Here is a 13,214-nt window from a genome sequence, read left to right on the forward strand (position 1 = left end):
CTATTAATTTCTCTCGGCAGGTGATTTTTTTTTTTTTTTAACAAGTGTTGAGTAAGGTGAGTCAGAGAGGTAATTTCACAAACTGCACAAAAGAATCTCACAGTACACTAGCTATCAGCCGGTATGGACGCACAAAATAAGCAAATATTTTGTCACGTCAGGCAGCATTTTGATTCATGAGAAGCCGAGCCGGAGCCGCGGCTGTGCAGAAGTTTCTGAAACTCACTGAATCTGCGGTACAAAGTGCAACACAGAAAATCAACGTGTTATCAAAAGGCAGGCACATCCACACACACACACACACACACACACACACACACACACACACTGAGCCAACTGCTGTGACACAAGCTCTCAGTATGCAGAAAGATAATGAAGAGAAACCAGACGGAGCGAGCGCTGATATGGACTGAGTGGCTGGGAGCCGCTGGAAGAAACACACTTTTTACCTCTGCTCTGGATTTTCCTTCTCATTTGAACTATGAAATAATAAATTAACATTGCACATTATCACATACACTCTCAATTAGCACCACTAAGATTCATTTAGACTTCTCTCCCAGACAGAGGACTTGTCCGTCTTTTCGTCCACATCGATTGATTGACTTGTTGCTGCAGTTTGTGCCGCCTCGGGCTGCACTCTCGCTTGTTTTCTGGTCCCAAAACTCACCGCAAAGACTCGCCCTGTCACCGGCTGCAGTGAGGCAGCCACAGGGGACAGCAGTCAACATGAATATTTGATAGCTAAGCACACACACACATAAAAAAACACTGTGGGCATGGTGAAATACAACAACAGGCATTCGTGAGTGTTTGTAAATTCTAATTTCACGGGCGTTTTATATCCTCCAAGGGCGTTTTTGCCCCGAGCCATCTCGATTTCCACCTCAGCCTGGAGCACACAAGTCTGAAAAGTGCCAAACGCAGCCAAAACCAAACACAGGTAAATATTAGCTGTAGCTGGAAAATGTTTGTCTAAAGTTTACCAGCCACTTTGCCAGGTCACTTGGAGGCCTGCTGGCCCTTTCTGAATCTAAAACAGCGGTTTAAACAGCAAAGTCATAAAGTTAATGTTGTTTTTTTCTCTTGAAATTCCTTATTTAAAAGTTGCCGTTACACTGGCGACACAAATGAGTCCTGTTTTGGTGATTTTTAACTCTAAACGTGTGGTTTTTAGTTTTAATTACGTTAATAGTTTTGAATTATGAGGATTAACTGGCCCAGGAACTTTTTTACATAAATACTGTGACATACCCGCCACTGTGATTACACTTGGACAGAACAGTTGCCTTGTGCATGTAAAAGAAAACACACACACATGCACTCACACACACATGCACATTCATGCCCTCCAAGGAGGAGCCATCTGTTTGCCGACAGGACAGGGACACAGCGAGGGGAGTCGAGGGTATTTGGCCTGTAACGGCCACACGACGCGGAAAACATTCCCTTATTTTCAATAATAGCCGCTTCAATAATAGCTGCTCAAGACGCCTCAGAGCTGCAGCCAACATATTCTCTCATTTCAAATCTAAAAATTGCTCCCCGGCTGTGATTTGTTGGCTCAGACTGAAGAATTTGGGTTGGTGACACATGCTGAAGGCGGCTGGGTGACTCAATAAAATGTACTCAATGCAAAAAACGAAACTAAACGAGTCATTTTGTCTCATCTTCGGTGGTAAAATCTTGTTTTTCGTCAAACGAGGTTAAAAAAAAAAAATGCCAGTTGGATGAGATCATTCCTCTTCTTTCCAATGCAGTTTCACTTTTTTTTCAGAGATTTTTCTGAGAACAAGTATAAACCTGTTGAAATAAAGCAGAATATGGCATGGTTGATTAGTGGGATTATCTCATCCCACAGGTGGATTTTTTTTTTTAACTTGTTTGAAGAAAAATATGATTTAAACACTAAATGACTTGCTAACATGTTGTTTTTTTCAGTGTTGTCACACGATTTTGCACTTAACAAGAGTTTTGCCTTTTTTTTTTTTTTTATCTCCCCCAGATTTTTCTGGTATTTTTGTCCAATTTCCCGATCTCGTCAAGCCTCGTCTGTCAGACTTAAAAACCCGACCTTCGGAAAAAGCCAGCAAAGGTGAGTCGAAAAACGGATGATGAAATTCACAGCAAATGACCTGAAACTGTCTGCGAGGAGCGTTATAATGAGAGGGTGAAAGTGACATACTGTCATATCGCTCTCTCCTCGCTCCTTCCCTCCTCCTCTCCCTCTCACTCAACACCCCAAAACATTTTCACTAATGTTTTAAAGCTGCTAAATCTCCTCTGTGCGCTGAGACTTTTCCCTTGATCGGTGAAAAAGCCCTCGCTAATATCTCTGCCGAGGGTCTGAGAGCGGCCTTGCAGCAGATTAAACAAAGTTAGCGGCTGAATATCGAGCTGCATTCCTCTGTGGCGCGCTGCGTTTTAATCTCACTTGCAACAAAGCCCGCCATTCAGACGGGATCACCTGGCCTGAGGTCGAGGCCTCGTTCACCGCTAACTGCTCCCTTGTGTTTCGGTGCGTTGGAGGTCCATTCACTCATATGGGAGGAAACACTGGGACAACACAAACTCTTTTTGGCTGGGAAACAGCTCAGTTAGGATCTGAGTAACAGATTCACTGAAAAAACTACCTGGAAACTGTATTCATACATCATTAATATGTTTGTTTGTTTTTTAATTACAGTAAAAAATTCTTACACAGGGTGCCTACAGGTGTCAAAGTATCATATGAGCATTGCAGCTAAGTTTCAAGGTAAGCACTATATATATTCAGTCTTGTACTCAGGTCAGTTTAAGGTAGAAATATGGTTGATTTTTTTTTTTTTTTTTTTTTTTTTTTACATCGATCTCCAGTGAAGTCCCAGGATTTTTTTTATGGATTTCTCTCTGCAGATGCTAAAGTAACTCGTCTGGTTTCTTTGTGTGCATGTCAATGAATATGAGAGTAAGTACAAAGTGAGTTAGGTTCATCTGCAACGGGCATTTTTCCATCAGGTTATAAGTGTAGGATGTTGGAATGGATAAATGAAATTTGCAAGAAAAAAAAAGTTTATGTGGAAATTAAGACTTCACAAATTCAAATTTAAGATGGTTTAATGACTTTTAAGGCCTACTTTTACCAAATTACTACTCAGCACTCCACTACTCAGCACCTTAACTGTTTATTTATTATTTATTATCTATATATTACATCCTAGGGTAATATACATTCACACTGTTTTTCAGACTGGAGGGGAAGTGGTGATTCCTTAAGAGGTCGAATCAAGTCGGTTAGTTCCTGAATCCCAGTACCGGGCGTCGGGTTCTGCTCTTGGTTCTTGGTTCTTGGGGTTTCATACTAACTCTCCTTATCTATACAATCATGTATATACTTCAATTCCATCTGTATATTGTCATATTCATTCCATATGTATATTTCACATCTCATATCTCTTTTCCTTAGGTTAGCCCTTATTGTATATTTTTAGTTTTTAGCCTTTATAGTCTTTATTGTATATATTTAGCTTTTAATCTATTTTATTTAACTTTATTATATGTTTCTACTGTTGCTGCTGGAACACCAGAATTTCCCTGGTTGGGATCAATAAAGTATATCTATCTATCTATCTATCTATCTATCTAAATTAAAAGACATGTAAGACATTTTAAGACTTTTCAAAGACCTGCAGACACCCTGTCACAGTAGAAAACATAATATTTCATTCATTTACATTTGCATTAAAACAGACGAGTGGTGAAGTAGTGAGTAATGAATGAGGTGTTCCTGAAGCAGCCCGAGTCTTTGCCATGCTTGCAAGCTGGATGACGAAGCGCCCACACACACACACACACACACACAGTGACAGGAGCATGCACGTGCGCAAGGCGTACTTACGCAGCAGAGAATAGGAGGAGGATAAGAGGTGAACAGCGTATCTACCCTGAGAGAGGAGTCCCGGCAGAGAGAGGCGGCGCCGCAGACCCTCGGCCTCCTCCTCGCGGATGTCCCCCGTGCTCGAGCTCTTCTTCCCCTGCATCGACTCCTCCAGGCGGACGCGCTCCTTGGTGCCCTCGCCCAGGACGGAGGAGGAGGAGACGGCCGGGACGCCCTGCCCCGCCCCGCCCGCGGCCCCGCCCGAGGGCAGGTAGAAGTTCATCATCTTGCGGAGGGACAAGGCCTCGTAGGTGGAGGCGACGCGCTCGCCCACCGCCGAGGCACAGGAGGCCACCAGGCTGTTGAGGGCGGAGGCGGGGTGGGTGGACGAGGCAGAGGGCTGGAGACACACACACACACACACACACACACACACACACACACTGGATCAGGTCAAATGAAAATCAATAAAGACCAAAACTACATATTAACAGCCTGTGATGACGTTCACACTGTTTGCATGTTTTATTTTTTCATCCTTTTCACTGAACTGTGTTTTCTGCCAATGCCGTCTTTATCTTAAGGCCTAATATATTTAATATAATTCAATACCAGTATACTAGGGCTGAACGATATATTGTTATCGTATCGCTATCTAGATATGAACATGTGAGATATTAAAATCGTAAAGGGCAACAATATGGACGATGTCAAATTCAGGGCTTTTGGTATTATTATGATGTTAATTTTCATTTAATTTTCACTGTTGCTACATTTAACATTTCAAATGAGTGTGAACCCATAGTCATATCATATATCACATTGCTATCAAGATGTGTGTCCATACTGTGTAGCCGTACATACGGAATAATAAGTAATACTAATTAATTTCATTAGTTTCAAGAGGTGAGTTTTAGTGTCTAAATGCTGTTTTCAGGGGCTTTTCCACCCTAACACCAATAAAATCAAATGAGGAGAGATACTGAATCCCTCTTATTTTTTGTCATGGAAAAAAAATATGAGCTACTGACAGCTTCAAAACAAAAATAGAGGTATCAGCCTTCAAAAACACACACTGGTAAAATCCTGTGCACTTTCCTAGACACTGGCAAAAGCAGGATACAGAGTCTATTAAAAAGCAACCTACAGAAATGCAAAGGACCTTTTTATTTCCAGCCTCACTAAAAATGTATGATTTCAAGCTGAATTATTGCAAAGACATTAATGTGTCTGACAGCGCGTCCTCTGGCTCTGCATAGCAATGAGCTGCGACATTATCTCCTCTAGGGTGAGCAATTATTTGAAGAACGATCGCAATTACCATAAAGACTATACCAATTCCTTTTTTTCTTTTTCTTTTTTTTTTAATGAGAGGAACTGCCTTTAAGCCCTCCAGCCTGCGTGAAATGTTGAGGAACACCTTTCATTATATTTAAACTGATTACACAATAAGGACTGGCGGTTTTTTCACCCTCAAGCAGAGGCTGAGAAACAATCCATATCTCACCACCAAACAAGACGCTACAGCAAGGGGTGCAATTTGTTGCTGGTATTTTGCTGTCAAAGCTAACTGTCTGAACAACTCACCAGTAACGTGTGCAGTCCTCCAGCTGCTGTCTTGGCCGTCTGCTCTGCCATAGTGTGGTCAGATAATCTCTTCAGGTAGTCTTTGACAGCCTGCTCGTCGGGGTAGGGCGAGCTCTTGACCCCCCTGTGCTGAGCGGAGGGGTCAGAGTCTGAGGCAGGCAGCTCCCCGTTAGCCAGGCCCGACTCCCCCGACTCTCCTTTCACCTGGACTTCGGGGTGGGAGGGGTCGCTGCCTGTAGCAGGGGCCGGGGAGGAGGCGGGGGCTGTGGCCTGGCTGGGTGCAGAGGTGTGGGAGGGGAGGATGGGCTCTGACGGGGATGTCCGGAGCCCCTGGGTGGAGCTCGGCGCCTCCAGCCTGGCCTCGCCCTCCGTCACCTCCACCCCGAGGGGGCAGCAGTGTCTGTCCGAGATGATGACGTGGTCCTCTTTGTCGGTCATGGTGTAAAGCAGCTGGTGACAGTGTCCACATTTGTCCTGAGGGGGCCGCTGGGCGTCCTGGGGGCCCAGGCAGCGCACCAGGGCCAGGCTGTGGGTGGCGCCGCAGGCTATCTGGAGCACATACCTGCCCGCCAAGTGCTCCACCTTCTGCGGCTTCCACACGAGGACGACATTGGCGTTGAGGCCCAGCTGGCAGCCGCTGCCCCAGGCCCACACCTCCCGCTGGGCAGAGAGGGCCAAAGTGTGCTGATCGCCGCACGCCAGCTCCAGGACGGGCACCGTCTGCGGGGGGCTGCTGCCGGAGTCCAGCACCGCCACCGGGGTCGGGTTGGGCACGGTGCTCAGGCCCGCCAGGCCGCACTGCCCCGCGGCGTTCTCCCCCCACATGTGGACGCCGCCGTCCTCCGTCACCGCCCCGCTGTGGAAGCTTCCGGCCGCCACGGCGACCACGCGCTGGCCGCTGAGAGCGCTTTCCAGGACGGGCTTGGCCAGCTCGGGCGCCTGGCTCTGCTTCCATGGCAACTCACCGAAGCTGTACACCTGCCCACCTGGACGGACGCCACAACCACAACGACATCATCAAAGAGGAACAGCAACACAAAGCAGAAGTAAAAACAGACACAGAACAATGCAGGGCTACTGGACGTTTTTTGAAAGCCTTTATGTTGTCAGTAGCAAAATATTTTAATGTTCATGGTAGGGCAGAGTGATATGTGATAAAAAAACATATTGCAATTACTTGATAAATGCTGCTACTGCAAAATGATGCACAATTTGTGGGAATGATCATTTTGCCACAACTTTCATTTTCACTGAAAATGAAAATTGTGATGACTTACGATTAAAATATCAGTGACATTTTTTTGTTGGGTTGTGTAAATAAATATAATATCACTTGATCCCCGAGGGAAATTGGGTCAGGTGCATAAATAAACCTGTTTTCTTACATCTGAAGACAATTTGTAGCCCAGAGTGTCTCGGTAGCTCCACAAAACTGGATTTACCATATTGTTTGGTCACACATTTTGTGTTTTTTAAAAAACTATACTGTGTTCTTGGTCATGATTTCGATCATATATCATGGTTTCAATACTTCAACAAATTTTTCAACCAACTGTTGAAGTCATGAGGAAAAAAAACAAGCATTTTAGTCTTTTTTTTTTGTAAGAAAAGTCAGACCACCACACACACTAAAACTAAAGTTACTAATAATAATACCAAAACTAATGAAGGATTTCATGCTCCTCTGTAACAAGGGGAAATTTGCACCGCCGTTGGGTTTATGAAACATTTTCAAAAACCATTTACACAGACTCTAAAAGTCACAATGATCATGCAACATTTTGGAGATACAAGGATACATTCGACTGAGTTCAGGTTAAAATATTTCCATCACCAGAAAGAAATATTGAGCAATTACACCATAAATACGCAGCCAAACAAGCAGCACCACTTCCATCACATTGAAGGCAGCCAACATGAGCTGGACCAGATCCTGTTTTTTTAACAAAGAGCCAAAATGGACAAACCAGCCTCACCTTCCACCAGCAGGACTCCATGCCGGGCGCCCAGCGCTGCCTGCAGGACGGGCCGGGGGAGCAGCAGCCTCTCCGGGGTGACGCTGCAGGAGTAGCCCCTCCAGGTGTGGAGCAGGCCTCGCTCGCCACCGCCGTCATCCTCAGAGCTGGAACACACACACACACACACACACACACACACACACACACACACACACAGAGTCAACAGGCAACACCAAAAACATCAGCATCAGACTAACAGACTCACATCAAACTGTTATGTTGTTAATTTGTATTGTATTATATTACTTTTATTTTATGATTTTTTTTGTTCTTTTGTTATTATCTTGTTTTTTTACTGTATCTTATTGTGTTACTATTATGGCATTATTGTGATTATCACGGTCAAAACATTTAGTTTATGTTGCACTTGTTGCTTACTTATCTGTTTAATTATTCACTCATGTTCCTGAAAAAAATCTATTCTTCATTTTAAAAAGCAGTAGTGCATCGCTGAGTTTCCCTACCGCTGAATAGGAATAGGGAAGAGATCAACTTGCCTCAAAGAGCTGCTAAACTTTGAAAAAAAAAAAAAATTAGTCTGGGTTTCATAATCAGAATCACTTTATTGATCCCCGAGGGAAAATTGGGTCAGTTGCAGCTGCTCAAATTCTCAAAAGAAGAATAAATCATAACCACAAGTGAAATTACAAGAAATAGAAAAAGAAATAGGAAATATTAAAATATGTGTATTTTATTTTGCAATTTGTACAAACAAAAAGTAAAAAATATGTGCATTAATACTACTCGTGCATTAAATGACTTCTATGAGCTTCAATGTTGTGCTATGATAAAAAAAAAAAAAAAAAAAAAAAAAAAAAATTAAGGAGCCAATGCCAAATCCCTCACATTTTCTGACATGAAAATGTACAAATTTAAAGATAAAGAATATTGGTGGCTTCAGTGCAAAATAAATATATATAAAAAAAAAGGCTATCAGTCTAACCTTATCAAAAACACAAAAAAAAGACAAACAGATGATGTGAAGCGGCACTTTATAACAAGAAAAATTCAAAGTTCCCTGAGACTGGTTGAGGGCAAAACTGAAAGCAGCAGAGGAAACCACCTGACTTTCTCTCCGGGCTCCGGCAGCTGGGAGACATCAAAGCCTCACGCCTCTGCCACCAGTTTACCAGACAAACAGGTTTCAAGAACAGAGAAAAATCTAGCTACCAGTGACGGTTGGTTGCAAAAAGCCGCCGCCGGAGTCTCCAAACTGGCAGCATTTGTTCGGAGCCGTGTTATCTTCCTCCCCTCTCCTCCCGAGGCGGTCCCATCCACACAACAGACGTTTTGTGGATGTGAATGCAGAAGTGAGTGCAAGTCCAGCGACCACAAATCACATGGTGATCACAGCAGCCTGGGTGGAAATCTCACACACACACATACACACACACCGAGCCTCTCTGTTAGCACCCACCTCTTCCTCTGGGGGTCCATCAGTTTGATTTATTCATCACCATCATCGTCGTTGACGTCGTCGTCGTGGTGTCAGGGCTGGTGATGCTGTCCCTCCTCCGGTGCTTAGTGGAAACCTGTGATCCAAACGACCAATGAGAGGGCTTCATGAAGTCCAGCTGATATCTCGTAGTTTAAAAATAACACATACGAAAAACATTCCTATCATAGTAGACGATCTAAGGAATCCGACGGTACCAAGCATGTCATGCAAGGTTGCCGTCGAGGTGATTAAATATCACTGCAAAGTTAATCAACATTTCAGCGACGGAAAATATGGCATTTTCTGCAGGATCCCTTGACCTCTGACCTCCAGATCTCTGAATGAAAATGGGTTTGACGGCTCTCCCCTTTGCAGACCTGCCCACCTTATGCTAATCCCATGCAGTTTGGGCCACAAACCATGCAGTCCAAATGTCTTACTTATTTTCGCCTGTTGTAAAATGGTGTTTTTGTGCAGACTGGGGCCTAAACAGCTGATTCATATGTGATTACACTACTCACAAAAAGTTAGGGATATTCGGCTTTCGGGTGAAATTTCAGGATGAACCTAAAATGCATTATAACCTTTCCAGGTGAACTTAATGTGACCTTCTGTAAACTTTTGAATGCACATGTCCAACTGTTCAGTGTTTCAGTACTTTTTGCACAAGTTGCTGTTCTCTAACAAGGAGTTTAACGGCAAAATTCACATCAGGTGTTTGATGCTCCAGCTCATCGAGGTCGTATCATTAGGGAACGGCTGCTGGAGACTGGGGTACCTCAAATAGAGTGGCCTGCACTTTCTCCAGACCTGAATCCCATAGAAAACCTATGGGATCAGCTGAGTCGCCGTGTAGAGGCTCGGAGCTCTGTACCCCAGAACCTCAATGTCCTGAGGGCCGCCCTTCAAGAAGAGTGGGATGCCATGCCTCAGCAGACAATAAGTCGACTTGTGAACAGCATGAGACGTCGCTGTCAAGCTGTAATTGATGCTCAAGGGCACATGACAAGTAATTGACACTGACATTTTTTGTTGTGGTATATCCACCACTGTTGTTGGCTTTTGTTTCAAGAAATTGTTTGAGATGAGGAAATCACCAGTGTATGCTTCTACTTAAATGCCCTACTTTCATGATATAATATCACTGTAGCGTGAACTTTTTACATTTTCCATAAATTTCACCCAAAAGCCAAATATCCCTAATTTTTTGTGAGTAGTGTATGTTAACCCACATAGGAGCCACTTCATTGTAGTGTGACCCTTTTTTTGAAACTTGGCATCACTGTATAAATCCACTGTGACCTTTATGATAATCACAGCCTCATGAAACTTTACAGCCACAAAGTAGAGGATGCTTCAAAAAACAAAATCGCCATAACTCTTAATACTGAATCGCGATACATATCGAATCAGCACCCAAGTATCGTGATGTTTTTTTTTTTTTGTTTTTTTTTTTGCACATTGCTTTTTGCACACTGGGTTGTACTTAGATCTTATTCTTATTTATTTTTTTATTTTTTTTTAATCTTTTTTTATTGATTTATTTAATCTGTAATCTGTGGATACTGCTGAAAAACTGCGAATTTCCTGCGGGATGAATAAAGTATCTATCTATCTATCTATCTATCTATCTATGTGATAGTGTAAACACACCTCTTATTGACTTTCTACTGTTTGTTTACCAACACGGCCACCTGCGTCATGAGGGCAAACTGCTCCCAAACACAAATTTACACAACAAAAAACAGGTTGAATGCTGTACTAACTAGCAAGCTAATGCCACAAATACCCCACCAGATGGCTAATAAACACCTGCTAGGAAACCAAATTATTATTAAGTACAATAAATAATGTGTGTGAAGGGTTTCCAGCCCACCACACGTCCACTGGCTCTACTAAACCGTAAATCTTCGCCTCGGAATAACAGTTTACCATTAGCCTAGCTAGCTAACCAACCCAGCTAACGAGCCGAGTGGCTAGCTCCGAGCTACAGGTGTCCTCTCCTTTATCTTGTTAGATATAAAGCCACTTTCCGTCCAGCTGGCTGCACTCACCTGTCTGTGAGGTGAGCACGAGGAGAGGTAAGTCGCAGACACATCCGCTCACTGGCTCGCTAGACGCCGCTGGCTGTTATTCATCTCCTAATGTTGACAGAGAGGCGCCGCTCAAGGCAAAGATCGCCTATGGAGAAGAGGACTCACTCGGTGGCGACAACTAGCAAAAGTGGGCGTTCACACTCGCGCATGCGTTCTCCCGCTGTAGATTAAAAATATTTAAAGAATGGAGGAGAGATATGGCTGTTCATAATGATATACATATTTGTTTGTGTGTTTGTTTGTTTGTTCCAGTGGCTTGTGTGTGTTGACTTTCAATGAATTTTGTCCATAAATTCCAGAAAATCCTCAGAAAAACCAAAGATTAAAGACCATGATCGTAAATTCTTACAAGGAAATGAGTTGCAATCATATTGCTGTGATTGCTGTTAACTCACTTTCTTTTGTTTTCAACACTCATAATGAATCAAATCATATTAAATCACATTTCATTTATACAGCACCTTTCGTACAAAACTGCAATACAAGGTGCTTAACAACACAATGAAAATACAACGATATTATGAAGATACTACCATGCATAAGGAGGGATAAATAAGAAATAAGAAATAGAATAGACAAGTACAGCAGAAGAGGGATTAAAACACAAATAATAAAATAAATATAAAATAATAATTATTATTGCTATAGTAATATTTACTCTTGATTTATAATAGTTTTATTTCCCTCATCCTGAAAAAAGATATTCATGTTTGACACTAAAACCCTGGCCAAAAGCTCAAGACATCCCCTGCTTGAGCTGGCGATGCAGTACACGGAAGTGCCATACAGAGTGAGAGCTCTTCGCTTTTCCCCTCTCTCAGATGACGCTCAGCTGGTGCTGTGTGGCGCTGACAGGATCTACGGAAAGCGACAAGACTCAAAACGGAGAGAAAGCGAATGCGTCCGGTCCCCTAACAAAACACATTACGTTATTTTCTCATGTAACCAGCTGAGCAGCGATTCATGTGACTGAGCGCCACAAATACAACGGAAAACAAGCCTTTCACTGCAATAAAGGCCACTGAATACATGAATACACTCTATTTAAATTGGGTATGTACAAATTTACACCTCTGCACAATTAATTAAACTCACATTTACATTGAACCGCCATGCTCCTGTATTTACGCAATACTTGTGACCTGAATAATGAGCTTCCCTTGTTTAATTATACATTTGACAGTTTAAATAAATCTAATTCCCTGTGTAAACCTTAGAATATATTAAAGTAATGGCCTTAGCTTTGTTTTAAAGAAAATACAAAGGCTAAATGCATCAGATACTGTAAAATCTACTTTATACTATTAAATGGTCTAATTCCTGTGATGCCATTATGATCTATTTTACTCTGCAGGCCTTTCTAGCTGCAAATTAATCAGCCTGCACTGTCACCATTGAGCCCTGGTGCATAATAGTGAATATTCATGAAGAAATTCACATTTAAATAGGCTCTTTTGTTTGTTTTCTTTATAATATACACATTTAGGTGCATTTAAAGTTGCACTGTATTTGTCTTCCTTGTCTATCGGATGTTTTTGCACATTTTACCTCTGTGTTTGGTTGATTGTCATTCAGCCTCATCTTCACTTCTGCTTGTTTTTCCTTTCTTCATCTGTGATACACTTTTCTCAGCCCCCAAGGTTTTTTTTTTTTTGTTTTTTTTTTTGGTATCACACTTGCATGGAGTGTTTTTTCTATATATTATCACTGCTTTGCTGTTGCTTTATATCGCTTCTGCAAATACACAAACTAAACTCAGCTAAATCCCCCGGGGAACGCTTTTCCCCAGTGAAAGAAATTGCCAACAAAACCTCACAAAAAAGGGGTGCGTGTGTGTGTTGACGCCTGCAAAACCCCGGTAGGTATAATACAATGTAGAAGGTAAACAACTCTCTTGTGCCCTCTGGAGCCCATTTACAAAAACACACACACACACACACACACATACACACACACACACAGTGAGGTACTTGGATGCGCCTGCTGTTCAAAACACACTTCCAGCAGCCTCGGCTCATGCAACTCGCTCCCTATTGGCTGGTGGCGCTTGTCTGACAGCTCTGATTGGTCGAGTCCCAGGCAATAGTGGTCACTGCGGGAAGGAGCGAGGGAAGGAAGGAGTTAGAGAGGAGGGAGGGAGGGAGGGAGGGAGTGATTCCATAAGAGAGGAGAGAGAGAGAGAGAGGAAAACAGAGATAGAGAGACAGAGCAAGGGAAGA

The 13,214-nt window shown here is 42.9% G+C and overlaps 1 protein-coding gene across 2 annotated transcripts in view; it reads right to left on the bottom strand.

Moving 5' to 3' along the window:
• The window catches only part of als2b (alsin Rho guanine nucleotide exchange factor ALS2 b), a 68,421-nt gene extending 57,358 nt beyond the window's left edge, over window positions 1–11,063 (bottom strand). For both annotated transcript variants that reach the window (XM_030073196.1, XM_030073189.1), the window contains exons 1-5: window positions 10,954–11,063; window positions 8,879–8,993; window positions 7,420–7,565; window positions 5,444–6,429; window positions 3,923–4,256 (exon numbers count right to left, since the gene is read on the bottom strand). In XM_030073196.1, the coding sequence (XP_029929056.1) occupies window positions 3,923–4,256; window positions 5,444–6,429; window positions 7,420–7,565; window positions 8,879–8,898 (1,486 nt within the window). In that variant the 5' untranslated portion in view covers window positions 8,899–8,993; window positions 10,954–11,063. The remainder of the gene's footprint in view (window positions 1–3,922; window positions 4,257–5,443; window positions 6,430–7,419; window positions 7,566–8,878; window positions 8,994–10,953) is intronic.
• Window positions 11,064–13,214: the final 2,151 nt, after the last annotated feature.

Source organism: Myripristis murdjan, chromosome 2 (genome assembly GCF_902150065.1).
Source record: "Myripristis murdjan chromosome 2, fMyrMur1.1, whole genome shotgun sequence".
Lineage (NCBI taxonomy): Eukaryota > Metazoa > Chordata > Actinopteri > Holocentriformes > Holocentridae > Myripristis > Myripristis murdjan.